The sequence below is a fragment of the Crocodylus siamensis genome, chromosome 3 (assembly GCF_052110815.1).
Source record: "Crocodylus siamensis isolate JL-2025a chromosome 3, ASM5211081v1, whole genome shotgun sequence".
Lineage (NCBI taxonomy): Eukaryota > Metazoa > Chordata > Crocodylia > Crocodylidae > Crocodylus > Crocodylus siamensis.
The window spans coordinates 106,860,664-106,877,461 of NC_143397.1; the positions used below are offsets into that span (position 1 = coordinate 106,860,664).

The window sequence follows — 16,798 nt, forward strand, 5'->3', positions numbered from 1 at the left end:
TGAGGAAAACTGATACTGTGGTAGAAATTATTGTAGAACTAAGACACTGAACAATATGGCAGTTGTTTTTCTAAACTGAAAAGGACTCTAAAAGTAGAGATTCATCTTATCAACACTCCTACAGGCAGATCTGTATATCAGACAGACTCTGTGAAGTTTTTCTTTTACCTTATTAACACTAGTTAACAAAGGTCTGACCTACCTAACCAAAAGAAGGCACTTCAGTTTAAAATATATGTGAACAGATCCTTCCATGTAAAATATGGTGGATATATTTTAAACTGGGGATTTTGGTCAGTGTACTTGCGCATAGCTTGACACACAGAGATACAAATGATGCTAGTGCCACACACATTTGACACAATTCTAGAGATCTGACTCCAATTGCTTGTTACTTCATTGGGGAAGATGGTCTTGCTATTAAGGATAGGGTCTCAAGAGCTTGGGATTTAGTTTCTTCCTTTGTCCCATCCATTTAGATCATGAGCTGTCTTCATGGCAGGGACTGGCTCTCACTAGATGCCTATACAATGCGGTCTTAGTATTATTTGGTAAAATAAAGGACAGTAATCATGTTTCATGCATATACTCTAAAGGAAGCAGCCATTCTGAACTTACCAAAACTCTTGGTACAGGGTAAGGTTACCTGCACCATGTGTAAAGTGGGAGAGGAAACAGATAAAATAGGATAGTACGCCTTGTTCCACAAGGTAGACTGGAGCATAAAGAGATTGGTGTTGTGTCTGTGACAGACAGAGAGAAAAGTCTCCTCTTTCACCAGAGCATCTTCAGAGTTTCAGCTAGCAGGACTGTCCAGGGTTTGGGCAAATAGCCAGGGGTTTTCTGGTCTCTTTAGGCATGCAGTCCTGAACATTTCATACAGAGACCTTCCTCTTGTTTTTTGCAGACAAAAGCACCTGGGTTCAAAGCAGAGATCTCATGGTGACCTCTTCCATGTACTCTCTGAGTGAAGTTTTGAGGGTGCTAAGGCCTGCAGCTGTGTTCTTTCAAGTAACACTGAGTCCTTTATCAAAGGACAAAGTAACTCCCTTTCTTCAAGGAGGAGAGGTACTTTAACTTTCCAACAAGCAATTGTTTTGTTAGGCCTTGCATTGCATGTTGTCTCTTGATGCTGATAGTTACTGGCCTGGCCCTGATATTTCATTTTTGAACAAAAGATCAGGGTTAAAGCACGGGGAGTCAGTTTGGCAGACCTGTATGTGACAGATTTCTTTGGCCCCTGATCACTCTGGTTCCAGTTCTGGTTAAGGTCTGAAGACAGCCCTGGTTCGATGTTTTGAGTCTCTTCTCTTGGTGGTAGATAGAGGCCAGGCTTCTTTACTGAGTCGTATACATCTTTGATGTCGTTAACCTCTGTGCCTCAGAGAGGTAGTCAGACCTGGGCTGTGAGGCCACCAGAGCGATATTTCATTGGCTTTTTTCCTTTATGTCAGAATGCAGAGAGGAGCGTTCAGTGGGTGCTTTCTCTCCGTCTGTGTTTCTGTTCTGTGTTACTACAAGCTTTGCTTCTGTTGCCTTCTCATGCAAAGTGTATGGTGAAGCCTCCAGTTGATAGGATCCTCTGTGCTCAGTTAACATCCAGCTTTATGTTCCATCAGGCCTGGCTTGCAAAGCTGGCGAAGGCATGGGCTTGGTTAGGAGTTAACAGGCTGAAGCTCCATCCAGATAAGACAGACATAATAGTTGTCCCAGGAAAAGCCACCAGAAGAAATGGTGGGGAAATATGAGCCCTGTTCCCTACCCCCTCAGTCCACAGAGTGATGGGGATTCTTGTTGTGCTTTGCAGTACAGAAGCTGTTTAATCAGCGGTCGCTCCTAGCGTCACAGGAATTTGTCTGTCTCCACTTGCATAGAAAGGTCACATCTACTGGTACTGGCTTAGGGCTTTGTTATGGCCAGCCCAGCCTCTGCCTCTGTTATTGTCATGTACTCCACTGGGGACATACCCAAGGATCAGCTTGTGCAAGATGTGGCTTTTTGTGGCCTTCCAAGAGGGCTGGCTAATAAAACACATTCCTTGGGGGTTCCAGAAGCTGTGTGAATTTCCATGAGCTACCTTAATGTGTTGATCTGTATCTTAAAACTGCCTCTTTATACATGCCTTGTCCTCAGCAGCAGACATCCTTTGGATCACCAGAGCCAGGCCAGGCCAGGTTGATTTTGCAAGGAGGTCTTTGGAATACATAAGTCCATCAGCATTTCCCCTCTTGGCCAGCAGAGCACAAGCCTGATGTCCCTAGATTTTTAGAGTTTATGGAGAAGGGAGTTATGGTATTTAGGAGATGAGAGACTTTTTGGAGGGCTGATTATGGTTGACACTAAGACCCTTTTACTGCTTCTCTGATAGCTTGGTGAGTCAGGGAGAACCAAGCTCCCGTGTGATTATAGCTTAGGGAGTTTGTTCCATGCCTGGTGTTATATTTAGTAATATATAGCATTCAGGAATCTAGAGAAACGGCCAGGGGTGTTAATACAAATCATAACTGGAACAGCATGCATTTAGGTAAAAGGTAACTCCTTCCTTAGAGAAAATCGCAAAGGACAGTTGAATCATGCAGATGAAATGAAATATGACCAGTGCTGTCAAAAAGGGCCCATAGATAAATGTTCTTGATTGCATATACTTTAATTGCATGAGAGAGGTGATTTTAACCTACTCGCAGGTGAGGACGGGTTATCCTCATGCTTGTAAAAGATTTCACAGAGCGCATAAGATTGCTGGCAGACTATAAAAAGCATAAGATCGCTGTGAAAAACCTGAAATCAAAATGTTCCATTGGATTTCTTATTTGTCCCCATTCTTGGAGCAAAGTCACTGAGATTCACTTGTGAGCTAGCAACTGACCTCTCCAAGGTAGGGGCAAAAAGGCTGCTGGCAGGTGAGAGTGCAACCTGAATTGTCCTCAGGTTAGTGGGAACAGTAGGTGGTAAGAGAAGGGAAAGGGAAACATGGAAGCTTAGTGAAAAGGGGCCTGATGTCCCATAGGAAACAGCATGGTGCCTTAAGGCAGAGAGGAGGCCAGATTCTCTTACTTCTCTGGCCACTTTTTCCCTTTCATCTATCAGAATTCCCCTCATTTTTCATCCTGTAGAAAATAGTGCCGCTAGCCAAGTAGTTTCTCTCTTCAGGTAGGTACTGAAGGTTCTTTACCTTTAAATGTGCTTCAGTTGTGGCCAAAAACCTGGCATGTGGTTACATTGTTGCATCCAATAAAGAAGCAGAGCTGAAGGCAACTTAAAGCATTTGAGTATTTTTCTATTTAACATTAATATTCTTGATTTCTTAATGTAATTATCCAGGGATCTTATATATTTTAAATGAGAAAATATGATACCCATTTGCAGAAGGTCTGGCCTTGTGTGTCAAATTGTCTGGGTAGAAAAAGAGCTGTTTAAAAGAGATGGACAACAGAGATGAAATCCTGGCCCTATAAAAGTCTTGACAAAGCTCTTTGATTTATATATATGGCAAAAATTCAGCCTGTATTCTCTTTCTGGCATTAAAATTTGCCTAGTCTTGTACCCTCACATTTATTTTAACTGTAGGTACACATGTGTGGATAGAAAGAATGCACTTTTCCCTTGATAAATATTGCGATGACCCCACGTTTGTAGCAATTTTTCCTTCCTTTTGCAGTGAATCACTCCTCTGCCCAAGGCATCATCAGAATTCTGTCCGATGGTTCTCCAGGTTTTTTGAGTGACGCATCTTACCTGTTTAATATATTTGTCTCTGCAGCATTCAGCTGAAGCTGTAGATATGGAGTTGATAAGAATGCTTTTCTTCATTTAATTTTTAAGTGGGTTTCTCTGTGATCTTTCTCTGTAAGAATCTGTTCCTTCAAAGTACTTCATTGGAATCCCAGTCACGTTCTCTTCTTTTACTTTTCCTTTTTTTTTGTGCTCTTCAAATGGTTCCAAAGCCCTTTTTTCTTTGTGTTTTTTCCTTTTTTTCCTTGTTTTTTGCACTCAAATAAGTATTATTATTGTCTGGACTTTATTATTTTATTATAAATTGAGAGAATTTTCATTAAACATTTTTGCTTGGTCAGAAACATAATAATTTGGAGACTGTTTTGTTATTTTGAAAAATGGATTAAGTCAGCAGAAAGCCTTTTTCCCCCTCTTACCCCCTTCACTTTAATTAATCACTTTAATTACAATGCCAGCATTCGCTTACTAGTGGGTGTGTCAGAGACAGGTTATTAAATGAATCACTTCTGTTGGGGGGGTAGCTTGCACTTTTCTCAATACCAGCCATACTGGCTATCTTTTCTGAAATCCTGCAGGGAATGCCTGTTAATCACTATTCATTCTTGTTGATGGCTAAGTTATTGTGTGTGTGAGAGCATATTGTTGCCCTCTGCAGAGCATGATTTTCCCATATCAAATGGAAATGTAGCAGTCCAGACACTGTACAAATCAGACTTTGAGCATAATGACTTGCACCTCAACTCGTAGAAATGCTGGGGTCTGAACAGGCAACAGACTTCTGGTATTTGGAAAGACTGCTCCCTTCAGAGGGAAGATCTACTACCCTTACAGCCCACGCCCATTTTTAGTGCTCAGGACTTGAACAGTGGCCTTCCATGAGCTAAGGGGCAGGTAAAATTACCCTAAAAATGCTAATGTAAAGCCTGCCTTCTCACTCCACATTGGAGACAAACATGGATTGTATACGCACTTTGTGAACCCCTGTTTTTTGTCGTTTTTTGTTTTTTTTTTTTTAAAACCAAGTCCATGTGGAGAAAGCAGAGCCTGAAGGATCACATGAGTCTTAACTATAGCAATCTGGGCAGTAGCCACTTGTGTCCTTCTGAACTGTTTCTGATTGAGCATGCTCATGCTAAGCTGCTCCCTGAGCAGCCCCTTTTTTTTTTTCATTGGGTCTAATTATGGAATAAGATACTACTCACCAGGAGTAAGGCTGGCAGCATCTTGTTTGGTATATTCAGAAATTGCCGTGCAGCACGTTCATTCAACTTGCTCTCTGATTGGCCAAGTGCCATCGTTAGTCACAGTGCAGGAATTTGCACACTCGAGAAATGAGAGTAGTTCATTTTGCAGCATTCCTGGGTTCCAGCTGGTTGAGACAGTTTATGTGCAATAATGGATGTTAGCCATATTCATATTAGGCTCCTGGATTTTAGGCTAGAAAGAGTGAAGGTGACCACCTGCCCATCATAACCCATAGAATTTCATGCAGATTGATTCATTGCCTTTATTTTCTTTTGTTTTTTTTTTTCCAGAAAATTCGCTACGAGATTTATGTTACCCTTCTGAAAGAAGGGGGGAAAATGCTGCTGAGCAGTAACGAGAATGATGGGCCAGGACTGAAGAAATCTCACTCAAGTCCTTCCTTAAATCAGGAGTCCCCAGTTAGTGCCAAGGTGAAGCGAAACGTCTCAGAGAGGAAGGACTACAGACCAGAAACACCCAGCATTAAGCAGAAGGTTACCTAGGGTGCATGAGACAGCAGGAGGAACAGCCATGCAGTAAAATGCCGGTGGTCAAACATTTCCTTTGATAACCTGTCATTCACAAAAACAAGCGCATCTGCCTGAATGGGGTGTTAGTGACATTTTCTATTGTATATTTTGTTGTTCCTGTACAGATTGTGGGAGATGTCTTTGCTCCTGACTTGCTTTGCCTTGTTAATTTATCAGTTAGCAATTGAAGTACCTCTTCTTAAGTTCAAGGATTGGGAAGGGGACTAGGACTTTGTTTCATGTTGCTTCCCCTTTTACCTTTTTCCATTGGCACATGACTTTCATCTCAAGTCACTTGTGACTTTTCTGTGGTGGGTGGGAAAAGTAACTGGATGAGTGTTGCAGCCCAGTGAACTCCAGCTGCAGCTACACACAAATTTTGTACAAGAATTGTTGCACAGCTGCAGAGGTAGGGCTGGCCACTTGCAGCGAGAGGTCAGTTAAAATCTGACACTGGGAATAGAGATTTCCCAGTGATGCAAAACATGTTGGTACTTATGCTCAGTGTTGGGAGCTGTGTAAATAGACAGGTTACAATATTGCATTCATGCTAGACCTGTAAATATTTAGGGGCTAAACCTGAAAATTGTTGGGAACATTGAGATTCCAGAGTTGAAGTAGGGTTTCCTTTTTGTCTTTCAAAACAAAAGCTTGGGGTACCAGGCAAAGGAAACCCACTGCCATGTTTCTCTTGGTGGTTAGAGAAGATTCAGCCATTTATCAAGCAGTAACCCATTGTAGAGGTCACCCTTCACTTTATGTTTAAGAAGCAAGAGGTATCCATATATTTCTTACAACCTGTTGTCTCATAGCTGCTATATAGAGAGCCTTAATGTACATTGTGCAGCTGCACTTTTTTCCCTTTTCCTAAAATTTGCTTCCTGCTTAGTATGCCCAGGTGGCCTGCATTCTCTCTGGTATTAGCTGAGTTTCTTTCCCTCTTGAGAAGGGAATCCTCCCCAATGATCCCTTTTAGTTTCAATCACTCTTAGGAAGTCTGTGTTGGAACAGAAGTCCTCACGTCTTAAGGACTTGATAATGGAATTGAAACATTTTCTTCTGAGGGCCAGAAACTGTCCCTGTTATAGTCTCCCCCTGCCTAGCAGCCAGAACAAAGCAGCCATAGTCAGCCAGCCCTGCCCCCATGAAATCATCCAGCATGGCCACTTCTGCCTAATCCCTGCTTCTGCCTTCTGTACAGGAACCTGGGCCCAGGGAGAGGGACAAGGTTTCATTCTGTAGTATTTTGCCTAGCACAGTTCATTCCGCCTGTGAGCTCTAGTCCTTAATGTCCAGAGGCAGGCCATCTTAACAGCTACTTTATTAAGTAGCCCATAAAGAAACATGCTGGTGCTTTTAGATCAGTTCTTATGAGGGCAGGTATTTACACGACAGAGATCACCACTCAAGTGGGTAGGCAGGCTCCACAGAGAGGCCAGAACCAATCGGTCAGAGAAACCAGCTTACTCTAGACTACTGAGCTGCCAGACGAGCAGACAGCTGAGGGAGGATAAAGACTTTGTGGAGCAGCTAAATCATTTTTCTGTGCCAGTTTCCCTTACAGTAGACAGCTATGAGATCACTACCCCAGTGCTATGCTAATTGTGGACTGCTGTAAAGATGCTGTGCCACCAGTGGCTGTAGGATTTGGTGAGGAGGTGGTGGAGCAAATGAATCGTCGTAGTTGCAGTCAGCACAACAAGAGGGTACTGATTCCAACAGTTTTGACAGGATTTATGAAGTCACAGAATTGATAACAAATACATGTAATCTGTTGTGTGCTAGAAATCTAGAGCAGGGGCTGTCTAAAGTCTAAGTGCCCGGGGAACACGTGCCCCCCTAGGGTGCATTGGTGGGGGCAGCAGCAAGGTGAGCCACTGTCCCCTTGGGCTGCACGCCACTTGGGTGACACACTGCTGCATGTGACACCCCCACCAAACTGTTCTGTGCACACATGCCCATGGGAACCCACTGCACCATGCACCCATGGGTGCCTCTCCCTCCCAGCCACTACACTGTGTGCCCACACAGCTCTGGCCTTACCCTCAGCTCTTCATGCTGTACTGCTCTGCCGTGCCCCCCTGGGGCAGGGCTTGAAAGTGTATATTGGAGGGGGAGGGAGAGCCTAGGGACTGCAGCTCTTGCTGCTGCCAGAGCAGTAGGGGAGTAATGGCTGGATGGCTGGACAGAAGGCTAAGGGTCATATTTTAACTGCTTGTGGGCCGCAAGCAGTCAGTTGGACAGTCCTGATCTAGAGGGTAGCTAATATCCTGCCCGTCTTTAAAACTAATACTGGGGCAGACTGGGATTCGAAGAGCTGCGAGTAGAGATGACTGACATTTTCCCCATTTGTGTTTTTTTTTTTTTTTAATTTTTAGCTTGAACTGAAGCACACACAAAAATGCTGACCTATGGAGGAATGTCTTCCTGAATGAAAGCCAAAGATAAATGCGTAAGCAGCATGCTGGGAGATGAAGTTCAGTGTAGACAGGTGCATGGTAATGCACGTTAGGAGGACTCATTTCAATTACTCACTGTTGTGTAGTAGATTAGCTACTCAGGGGAAAAGCGTAGGCATCCCTGCAGCTGTTCATTATGTAGTGGTGGTATAAAAAAAAAAAAAAAAAAAATGAGTTAAGGTTATAGAGCAAGAGAGAATAATCTGGGAATGTTGAATGCCCGTAAATAAGGAGGTGACATAGCTTTTTCTGAGAGTGGCATTTCACTTCCCAAAAGTGAAACCAGCAAAAGTCCAGAGCTGCCATTTGATCCTTGCTCTGTTACTGGGCCAGTACAGCTCTTGGTTGACCTTGTTGAACACCCCCACCTGATTCACTGGGTTTGCAGACAGGGTGCAATGGTTTAAAAAAGCAAAGATGTGACTTTTGACCTGTTCAGTTCTTGTGACTTTTTTAAAATACTCCAGCTCCTTCAAGATTGCATGAAAGCTGGTGATCTTGCAAAGTACCCTGGTACCAAACTGGCTAACTCATGGTCAAGACCAGAAAACTCATTGCAGTTGTGGGGAGCAAAATCCACTTGAAAAGTTGAAGACAATGAGTTGCAAAAATACTTTTTGTTTATTTATTTATGTTTCAAATGCTGTTTAGTTTTGATTATTTATTGTGCCACTCCAAGGACTGGGATATATTTTGTAAAATGTAATGGGTTTTAGTAAAATGTGATTTCTTTGTGGTTTCTAGCTATCAAATAGTTGCTGGGCTCCAAATGGTGTTGGTGAGAACTCTGAGGCCTACGGATTAGTTAATTGGCAATTTGTGAGCTTCTGTTAGATTTGTAACTGGCTTTGCTTGAGTCTGTCCCTTTGCTAATGACCAATGTAGCGAGCTCCTACATGAATGCTTTGATATGCCCATTGTTTTACTGGAAGGAGAAAAAAATCTTGCTGCTTTTGGAACCACTGGCAGAAACTCACAGACTTCACTGAGGGCCAGATCAAATGCTGAGTGGCACTTGTAGATTGCTTTCCTTTTAATGTTACAGTATAGTTAGAAAGGGTGGGCCAGACTCTCGGAGCTGTAAATCAGCCTGGAAAACCAGGGAGCTCTGCCAGCACATGCATCTCTGGCTTCATGATTTCCTGGGATTTTCTGAGTGTGCTGTTTTCCAGCTTCTGAATACTGTTTAGCATATCTGTTTGTCCAGTGTAGTTATCCAGGCTCTCAGCTGCTTACATTCCAGCTCATTTGTGGTTAGGGGAGAATCGCTGCCAGGCTATTGATCCCATGGGGCTGGTAAAAGAACCAGAGGTTAGCATGCTGCAAGGCAAGCCCAGCCATTATCCCAGATATCCCCCCTGTGCTGACTGCAGGAAGAGGATGTAATGGATGAGTGGGATGCTGGCTTTATGTATATCATCCAAGGAGTCGCTTCCTAGAGGGTGGCTTAATGTCTATACCCAGGTGTATTGGCTTGAGGACTCAGTGCCATGAGAGTATCAGATCACTGGCCCAGCACAGGGCTGAATGTAATTCCAAACTTGGCTTGGGCTGAAGGTTTCTATTTTGGCACCATGTAGCCTAGGTGGCTTGAAGCTCCTGTCAGCTATGGCTGACAAGGTCATTCCAATGCAGGAAGAGCTGTTTTTCTTAGAATTAACCCTTTGCACTATTTTTTCAGTAATTAAAAACAAAAAATCCTTCCAGGAATTGCACAGGTCTCCAGATAGAGGCCCAGCGGTGTTTGCTGAATGTTTACTGTCACCCACTTCAGTAGCAACAAGCTGCAAGTTAGGATGAAGCAAAGCTGAAACCGTAGGGTGCCTAGACATGAGTCAGGGTGCAGGTGGGCAGGGTGGTGGATTTTAATTAGAGCAGCTCTTGGACTTTTTCAAGGCTTCTCTCCTATCGTCCTCAGCAACACCTCTTACTAGCATCCCAGGATGAATGTGAGAGTGTCAGGATCAGGCCTATGGTAGGCCAGGCAATCTCTGCAGCCTTGTGCTTAATTTACTCATCATGGGCTGGATTACCAGCTCTAGCTAGGCAGAGGATGAGGCTCCCAGTGAGTCCTGCTGACAGCTGCAAAATTCCAGTGCTCATTAGGCCTCAGTGGAAGCCTGGGGCTAGGAGGCTTCCTGCTGAGGGTCTTGTGCCCTCCATCCAGCTTAAAAATACCTCTGCTTGCCCCTAGCATGTGCACAATACTCTGCTCCAGGGAAAGGGAGATGTTTTGGCAACCCCTTAGAGTTGTCCAACCAGCCAAGCTGAGCAGTGAGCAAAAGGAGGAGGGAGAGAGCAAAGCTAAAAAGCAGCCACTATTATCCCTCAGAGGCACAAGCAACCCATCCCTCACATTCTCGCATCCACAGCCAATCAAAGGGCCAAAATGTCATCCTGGGACCCAAATCTCATTGTGGTCTGCATATAGATAGGGCTCTGGGATTGGTTCATTCTAGGGTCCATAGCTGGGAAGAGATTGATACTACTAGGCTGGATTGTGATGAAGTGCCTGTGTGTGTTTGTATGTGTGTGCATGTGCACGTATTTGGAACATGGATAGGGTGACCATACATCCTGGTTTTGCTGGAACAGTTCTAGATTTTGGAGCACCCCATGTGCAGGGCAGGGAGGTGGAAGTGGCAGGAGCCATGAAATAGGAAGCTGTAGCAGACAGCAAAATTGCCCTAAAATAGGTTGGTATGATTAATGGAATGACCATTAAATAGGGGAGATAATGGTTAACACCTGTGAAATAAACAAGAATGGGTCATTAACCTGCCATTGACTCCCTTAGCTGCCTGAATAGTAATACCAGAGCTGCACCATCACCACTGACCCCTGTCTCTGCCTGCAGCAGCACTGTTGACTTGAGAGGCAGTGGGGGGTGGGGAGGACCGTGTCAAGGGTTTCACATTGTCACATATGGGCACCCTAAGCTTTTCAGACCCATCTTGTTGTTTCCTTAATGTTGGGTAGATTGGTCATTAAATCAGCCAGCTAATCACTGATGATGAATCTGGCTGAGTTTTTGGGGGCTATAATTTCCCTGGAGTGTAGGTCACAACTTTTTTTTTAGAATAGCTGAGTATTTGGAAATTGTTGAGGGATTGTTTCTAAGCATCACAGTAATCCTTTTCTGGAGAGGCATCTTTCTGTTTGTGTCCGTTTGTGGATTGAACTCCTCTGTGTGGATAGAAGCCTTTTGGAGAGCCTACAAGTCTCTTCTCCTCGCATGGACTCAGGGGGGCTAAGGAGGTTCAAGGCCCACATTTCCTTGCTGTTTCAGCTTTGTCCTTTTCCAAGGTGAGCAGCAGCTTTTCTCAGACAGTATTCCTGGCCCAAAGCCAGCAGGCCTTTGACAGGACAGTCGCATCAGCAACAAGATGGTGAGATGCTTAGAAGGAGGGAAGATGCTGACAGCACCCTTTCACTGCTGGGAATTGCACTGGAGTGTTGTTTTGAGAAATGGGCAACTGCTTTCCCAACAGGTGGGGAATTGGCTCTCTGCACGTACATTTCACTTCCCTGTGATCAGTTTTGCCCTATTTACCATTGCCCAGCTTCCCCTCACCTTTTTCAGGGTGCACTTTTTACTATCTCAGTGTATCCTGTGCCCATGGATGGTTCTTTCAGTCTCATTCCTTCCACTGCCACAAAATGACTTTGACAGCTATGGTTGGCATCTTCTCACCATGAGAGTGCCCATTCCCTGGCAGTACTGGAGCCAGTGGCTACCAAGGTTGACAGGCTCAGCATCCTATCCTTTGGTGCTGTGCTCTTTATTTGGCGTACTGCTCTAGGCTACATTTCTGATCACAAGCCCATCTGGGAGGTGACTAAGGACTTCCATAGCTGGTCCTCCTCTTGCTGTAGCTTACAGAGACAAAAGGTGCCCACTATCTTTACCCCAAAGTTAGACCCAAGATTATGTCCCCCCCCCGTGAATCCCACCATGATATAGTTTCATAGTTTCTAGAGTCAGAAGGGACCTGAGTAGATCATCGAGTCCGACCCCCTGCCATGGCAGGAAAGAGTGCTGGGGTCAAACGGCCCCAGCAAGGTGTCGTTTGACCCCAGTTCTCTTTCCAAAACCTTACTCTCTCTCAAGCAACAGTATAAACCATGTGCTAGTTGTGAAACTAGGGAGATTTTATTTTGTTTAGGTCTTGGGTATTTCAGAATTGGATGTTTTGCAGCCTTGGGGAGTCAGTGTAAGATTGCTATTTCCATTCATCAGTCCTCCAGGCAGATTAGGCGATGGATAGCGAAATACTAGATAAATTGTCATGAGTCCAGGGTCAGAGGCCTCTTTTGACTGTCTACAGCTTGTGCCAGCAGCATTTCCATCCTCTGCTACTTGCTTGTGTGCTTACCCAGTGCTGAAGTTTCTGTGGGGCATCTGGAGCTTGCTCTTAGACAGCAGGCTTGGAGCCCTTGTTCAGCTGTCCCCTGGGGGTGCTTAGATGTGTTTTGCACTGGATTAGAATTCCTGAGCTGAGTCTTATGCAGGGCACCAAGTTGCCCCAGATGGAAATATGCAGAAACTGTCTCAAGAAAGAAAACCAGGTATTTGCAATAGTATTCTTGGTTCCAGGGGGTCAATTTTTCTGTATAGGCACGTGGCCTGCCTGCCTTCCCCTGGGAAGTCTCACACAGTTCTTGGGTTTAGTACAAGGAATGGTAGGACTTGGGTCTTCACAGCCCTTTTTACTCTGACCTGAATGCTTGCTGCAGTGAAATGGGATATGTACAGCTGCAAAAGGTCCTGCTCTTCTGTTTGAGAGGGCCAGCAGTGAGAAGGAAATATCCCACAGGAGTGAGCACAGAAAACATACAGTGAACCACTGCTCCTCTGGTAGGTAGCCATTTGTGCCCTACTGAATTGTTGATTGGAACTCAGGAGCCTGGATTTTATTTCTGGTTCTACCAGTGGCCTGCTAAGTCATGTTTATCAAGTCATTTCATCCATGTGCCTCATTTCACTCTTCTTAAAAAATGGGATAGTGATTCAGACTTCCTTTGTAAACTGCATTGAGATCTATTGTTTAGTGCTATGTAAGAGCCAGGCATTATTAGTGTTCTCTGACTGCACTTCCCCCTACTCCCAACTCCAACACATACGCAGAGCAGCACTTCTTTTTCAGTATTATAGGAATTAACAGAAGAGCTAGAAAAATGTAGCATTAGGAAGCCTTCCCGTGACATCTATAGCAAATGACAGAAGGTTGCTAATTAGCAAGCGAACAAACGTTGAAAGGAGCAAGGCTTATGCATGATGAAATGTACCTTGTTTGTTTGTTTTGTCATCTGCACTGAGTTTATTTTAATTATTTATATTGTAACTCTCCACAGAATATTAGTGAATGTAAGCTAGAGTTTGGCAAAGCATTCGCCATTTACTTGACTCTGCTCCCATAGTTTAAGGGAGTTCAAAATTATTACCTGTATAGGTAGGGTATTTTGGAAAGCTAGTAACTTATTGATAAGGAGAGGCTTGTGACATCTAACGTTCAGATTCATCTGTGATTTGGATAAACAGAGACCCAACATTTCATTTGCAGAGAGAACACAGCGTGTGGCTGAATGAGAATTAATGACATGCTAGTGCTGCGATAAGAAAACAGAGAGGGCAGGATTCTCATCTGATTTAACCCAGTGCTAATTGGTGGTAACTCCATGATGATATACCCAGATACCGCTCATGTAAGTGACATCCAAGCCAGGCCCAAGGCCCATATTCTCAGCCTTTCATTGGTCAAATCAAAAAAAAAAAAAAAAAGGTAGGCAAAATGTTCAGTCCCACAATGAGCCAAATGAATCCCTGACATGATTCCATGGCAGTCAGCCAAGTCGCAGTAGAGATTTATTTGACTCAGAGCTTTCGTGCGCCTTGATGACGCCATCTGCTGAAAATAAGGAGATCCTTTAAATCCAGCCTGCAGCATTTGGGGAAAATACACACAGGGACTTTCAAAAGGCTCAAGTGACTTAAGAGCACAAGTCCCTTTTTCCTTTAGACGTAAGCCACTTCCAATACTTTTGAAAACCCCACTTTGAGTTCAATGAAACTGAAAAGTTGGAGACTGGAATGAGGGCCATTTTGTATTTGTATCTATTTCATGGAGCTTAGAGCTATGAGTGACGCTGCATAACTCAGGGAGGAAACAGCCTTGTAAAAACAAAACAAGAATTTCTTGACAGCTTTAAATCTTGGAGATAGCTGCTTGTCTCAAAGTACCAGTGGAGATTAAAAAAACCAAGTTACATGACATTGCCTCTTGAGTATCTTTATGCAGAATGCACGTGTGTGTGTGTGTGTGTGTGTGTGTGTGTGTGAGAGAGAGTTGTGATATATGGCTTCTGTGATTGAACTCTGCAGAGTTTATGGCTTCTTTTCTGATGCTTCATTCCTACCCAAACAGTGTAATAGCTATGAATTGTTATTGGAAGTTGCTTGTTTTTATTGTTTATTGGTTTTAGTTAAACGGCTCTCAAAGCTTCTGCAGATTTAGCATATTCCTTAATTTGTCTTTGCCAAGCTGTGGATTTCAGCAGGAGCTGGCATTTGTTCAACATGCTTGAAAATGAAGTTATTTATTTAGGAGCCTGAATAAGGAGGATGGGTGAGATTTAGAAAAGCAACGTTGTTGCGCTGCTGGCTTTTGCGGATATCCGTCATTGACTTCAATGGGACCAGAATTAGACCAGCACTAAGTACTTCTGAAATTTCCACCCAAGAAATCTTGATTTCCAGCTCCTGTTTTCAAAGATATTGGCCTAACTCTGTGAAGAGTCAACCCAGGGTAGAATTTTCCGAAGCGTCTCAGTGACACAGGTGCCCAAGTCACTTGATTGTGCTTGTGTGAAAGTAGCAACAGCTTTATTTTTATTGTGTTTTTATTTCATTTAATTTTATTTAAACTATTGCAGAGATTGGCCTGAGAATCCATTTGGTTCATCAACAGCAGAGTGGCAGAGGTCATATATTAGCCTTGGGCATTTTCAGTGACTCCCATATGTTGCCTTTGGAAAGTTTAAGCAGTCAGAAGAAGCTGTTAGCCCTGGTACATGCGTCATAAAAGTCATTGGCCTTGCATACTAACATCTAAGCCATGTCAAAACTTCTGGAATATTAGAATGGCCCCAAACAGTGGAGGGGAAAAGAGGATATAGGGCTGGATCCTGTTTTGACAGGCAAAGCACTTTTGCCTGCACTTAACTTTAAGAGTGTTAGCAGCCACACTGAGGCCAAGCCTAAACAATTGACTAGATCAGGGCCAGGAGCATCCACAACTTACTACACCTGAGATGCTGTGGTCTTTCTTTCTGTGGAATAAGGAATATTGTTGAGGTCGCACTCAGTACCTGTGTAAAAGTTTTAATGCTCAGTGGAAGCACTGCAGAAGATGCTATATGCACGTGCATGCACATGTGCATGCACAGTCGCATGCAGTTAAGCAACCCCACTGATACAGACCAAACCTTACTGGTACTGGGGTCTGAGGCATCAGTAGTGAGTAGAGCAGGGTCAGGGGTGGCCCCTGGTGGGCCCAAGATGTCCAGGCTGTTATCTTGTTCTCCAGCTGTTAGACTGTGCCCATTTGCTAGTATAAGAACCTCCCCTCTATAATCACATATCATATTTGTTTGCTTTTAATGTTGAGGTCCCAGTGAATGTGTTTACATGGGCATGTTAAAGAGATCTATCCCTTTTTCAGCACTCACTGCTCAGCTGTTTGGTCTATAATGGAGCAGAACTGATGGGATCTCCAGCCCTTCTTCCACAAAATAAAACCTGCTGCTCCAGCCCTGGGTGCAGCCTCTATTTCAGGCTGGTGCAGGCCCTGTCCAATAAACATGGATAGAGGTACAACAGCCCACTTTCAACTCAGCAGTCAGTCAGACCTATGCAGACCAGGTACTGGCCCCAATTCATGAAAGCATTTTTGCTTTTGCTGAAGCACCATGGGTGTACATGGGCCTACCCATGTACCTTCTTGAATAATAATACTTTCCTGAATTGAGGCATTACTTTTTTTCTGTTGGTACCATAGGACACCCTTGGATCTCCTATGCTATTCCACAGAACAGGTACTAGAATGATAATTTTATGACAAACGAAAGCACTTATAAAATGTCCTCTCTCCCGCTGGGAAAAAGGACTCAAGTGGATATTGTTATATCGTTTAAATAATATTTTGAAATTAAGTTTACATTGCTTTATTTTTCATTCAAGGTGACTGTAAATAAATATTTCCTTCCATTTTATCATTGCTGGAGTAAGCCTATGGTATGCAGACAAATAATTCACCTCTGATGTATTGAAACTGTGAGACATAGTAGAGTTCTCTCTTGTGTACATGTTCATGACTATTATTCTGTTCCTCTGTGTTTTTATAAGTCGGAATAATGTTGCTTTAGAGCAACAAAGAGTCTACAGCCTTCCAAATGATTTTTATGTCATTGAAATTGAGCGAAGCAGTAAAGGATTTCACATATGTATATGATATATGTATATGTACAAACTTTAGAGAGAAATAAACCAAATGTATTTGACCTGCTGGATTTGAATGCTCTTTCATTGAAGCGGTTGTTGTTTTAATGTGTAGTGTAGTAGCACTGACAAGTCTAAACCAGATCACAGCCCCCTTGCGGTAGATCCTGTAGAAATATATGCAACAACGACAATCATGTTTAAATTGGATACAGAGAGGTAGTTAGCCATATTTGTCCAAAGCTGGTAGAAGACAGGGTGAGGTGGCACCCTTTAGATTAACTGAATGAATTGGTTTATAAGGTGGTAACCTACTCTGCTTTCTGTCTAAA

The 16,798-nt window shown here is 43.6% G+C and overlaps 1 protein-coding gene across 5 annotated transcripts in view; it reads left to right on the plus strand.

The window, feature by feature from the left end:
• PSD3 (pleckstrin and Sec7 domain containing 3) overlaps positions 1-16,532 on the plus strand; it is a 175,650-nt gene extending 159,118 nt beyond the window's left edge. For all 5 annotated transcript variants that reach the window (XM_090038925.1, XM_090038926.1, XM_090038927.1 and 2 more), the window contains one exon: positions 5,271-16,532. In XM_090038925.1, the coding sequence (XP_089895051.1) occupies positions 5,271-5,483 (213 nt within the window). In that variant the 3' untranslated portion in view covers positions 5,484-16,532. The remainder of the gene's footprint in view (positions 1-5,270) is intronic.
• The last annotated feature ends 266 nt before the right edge of the window (positions 16,533-16,798 follow it).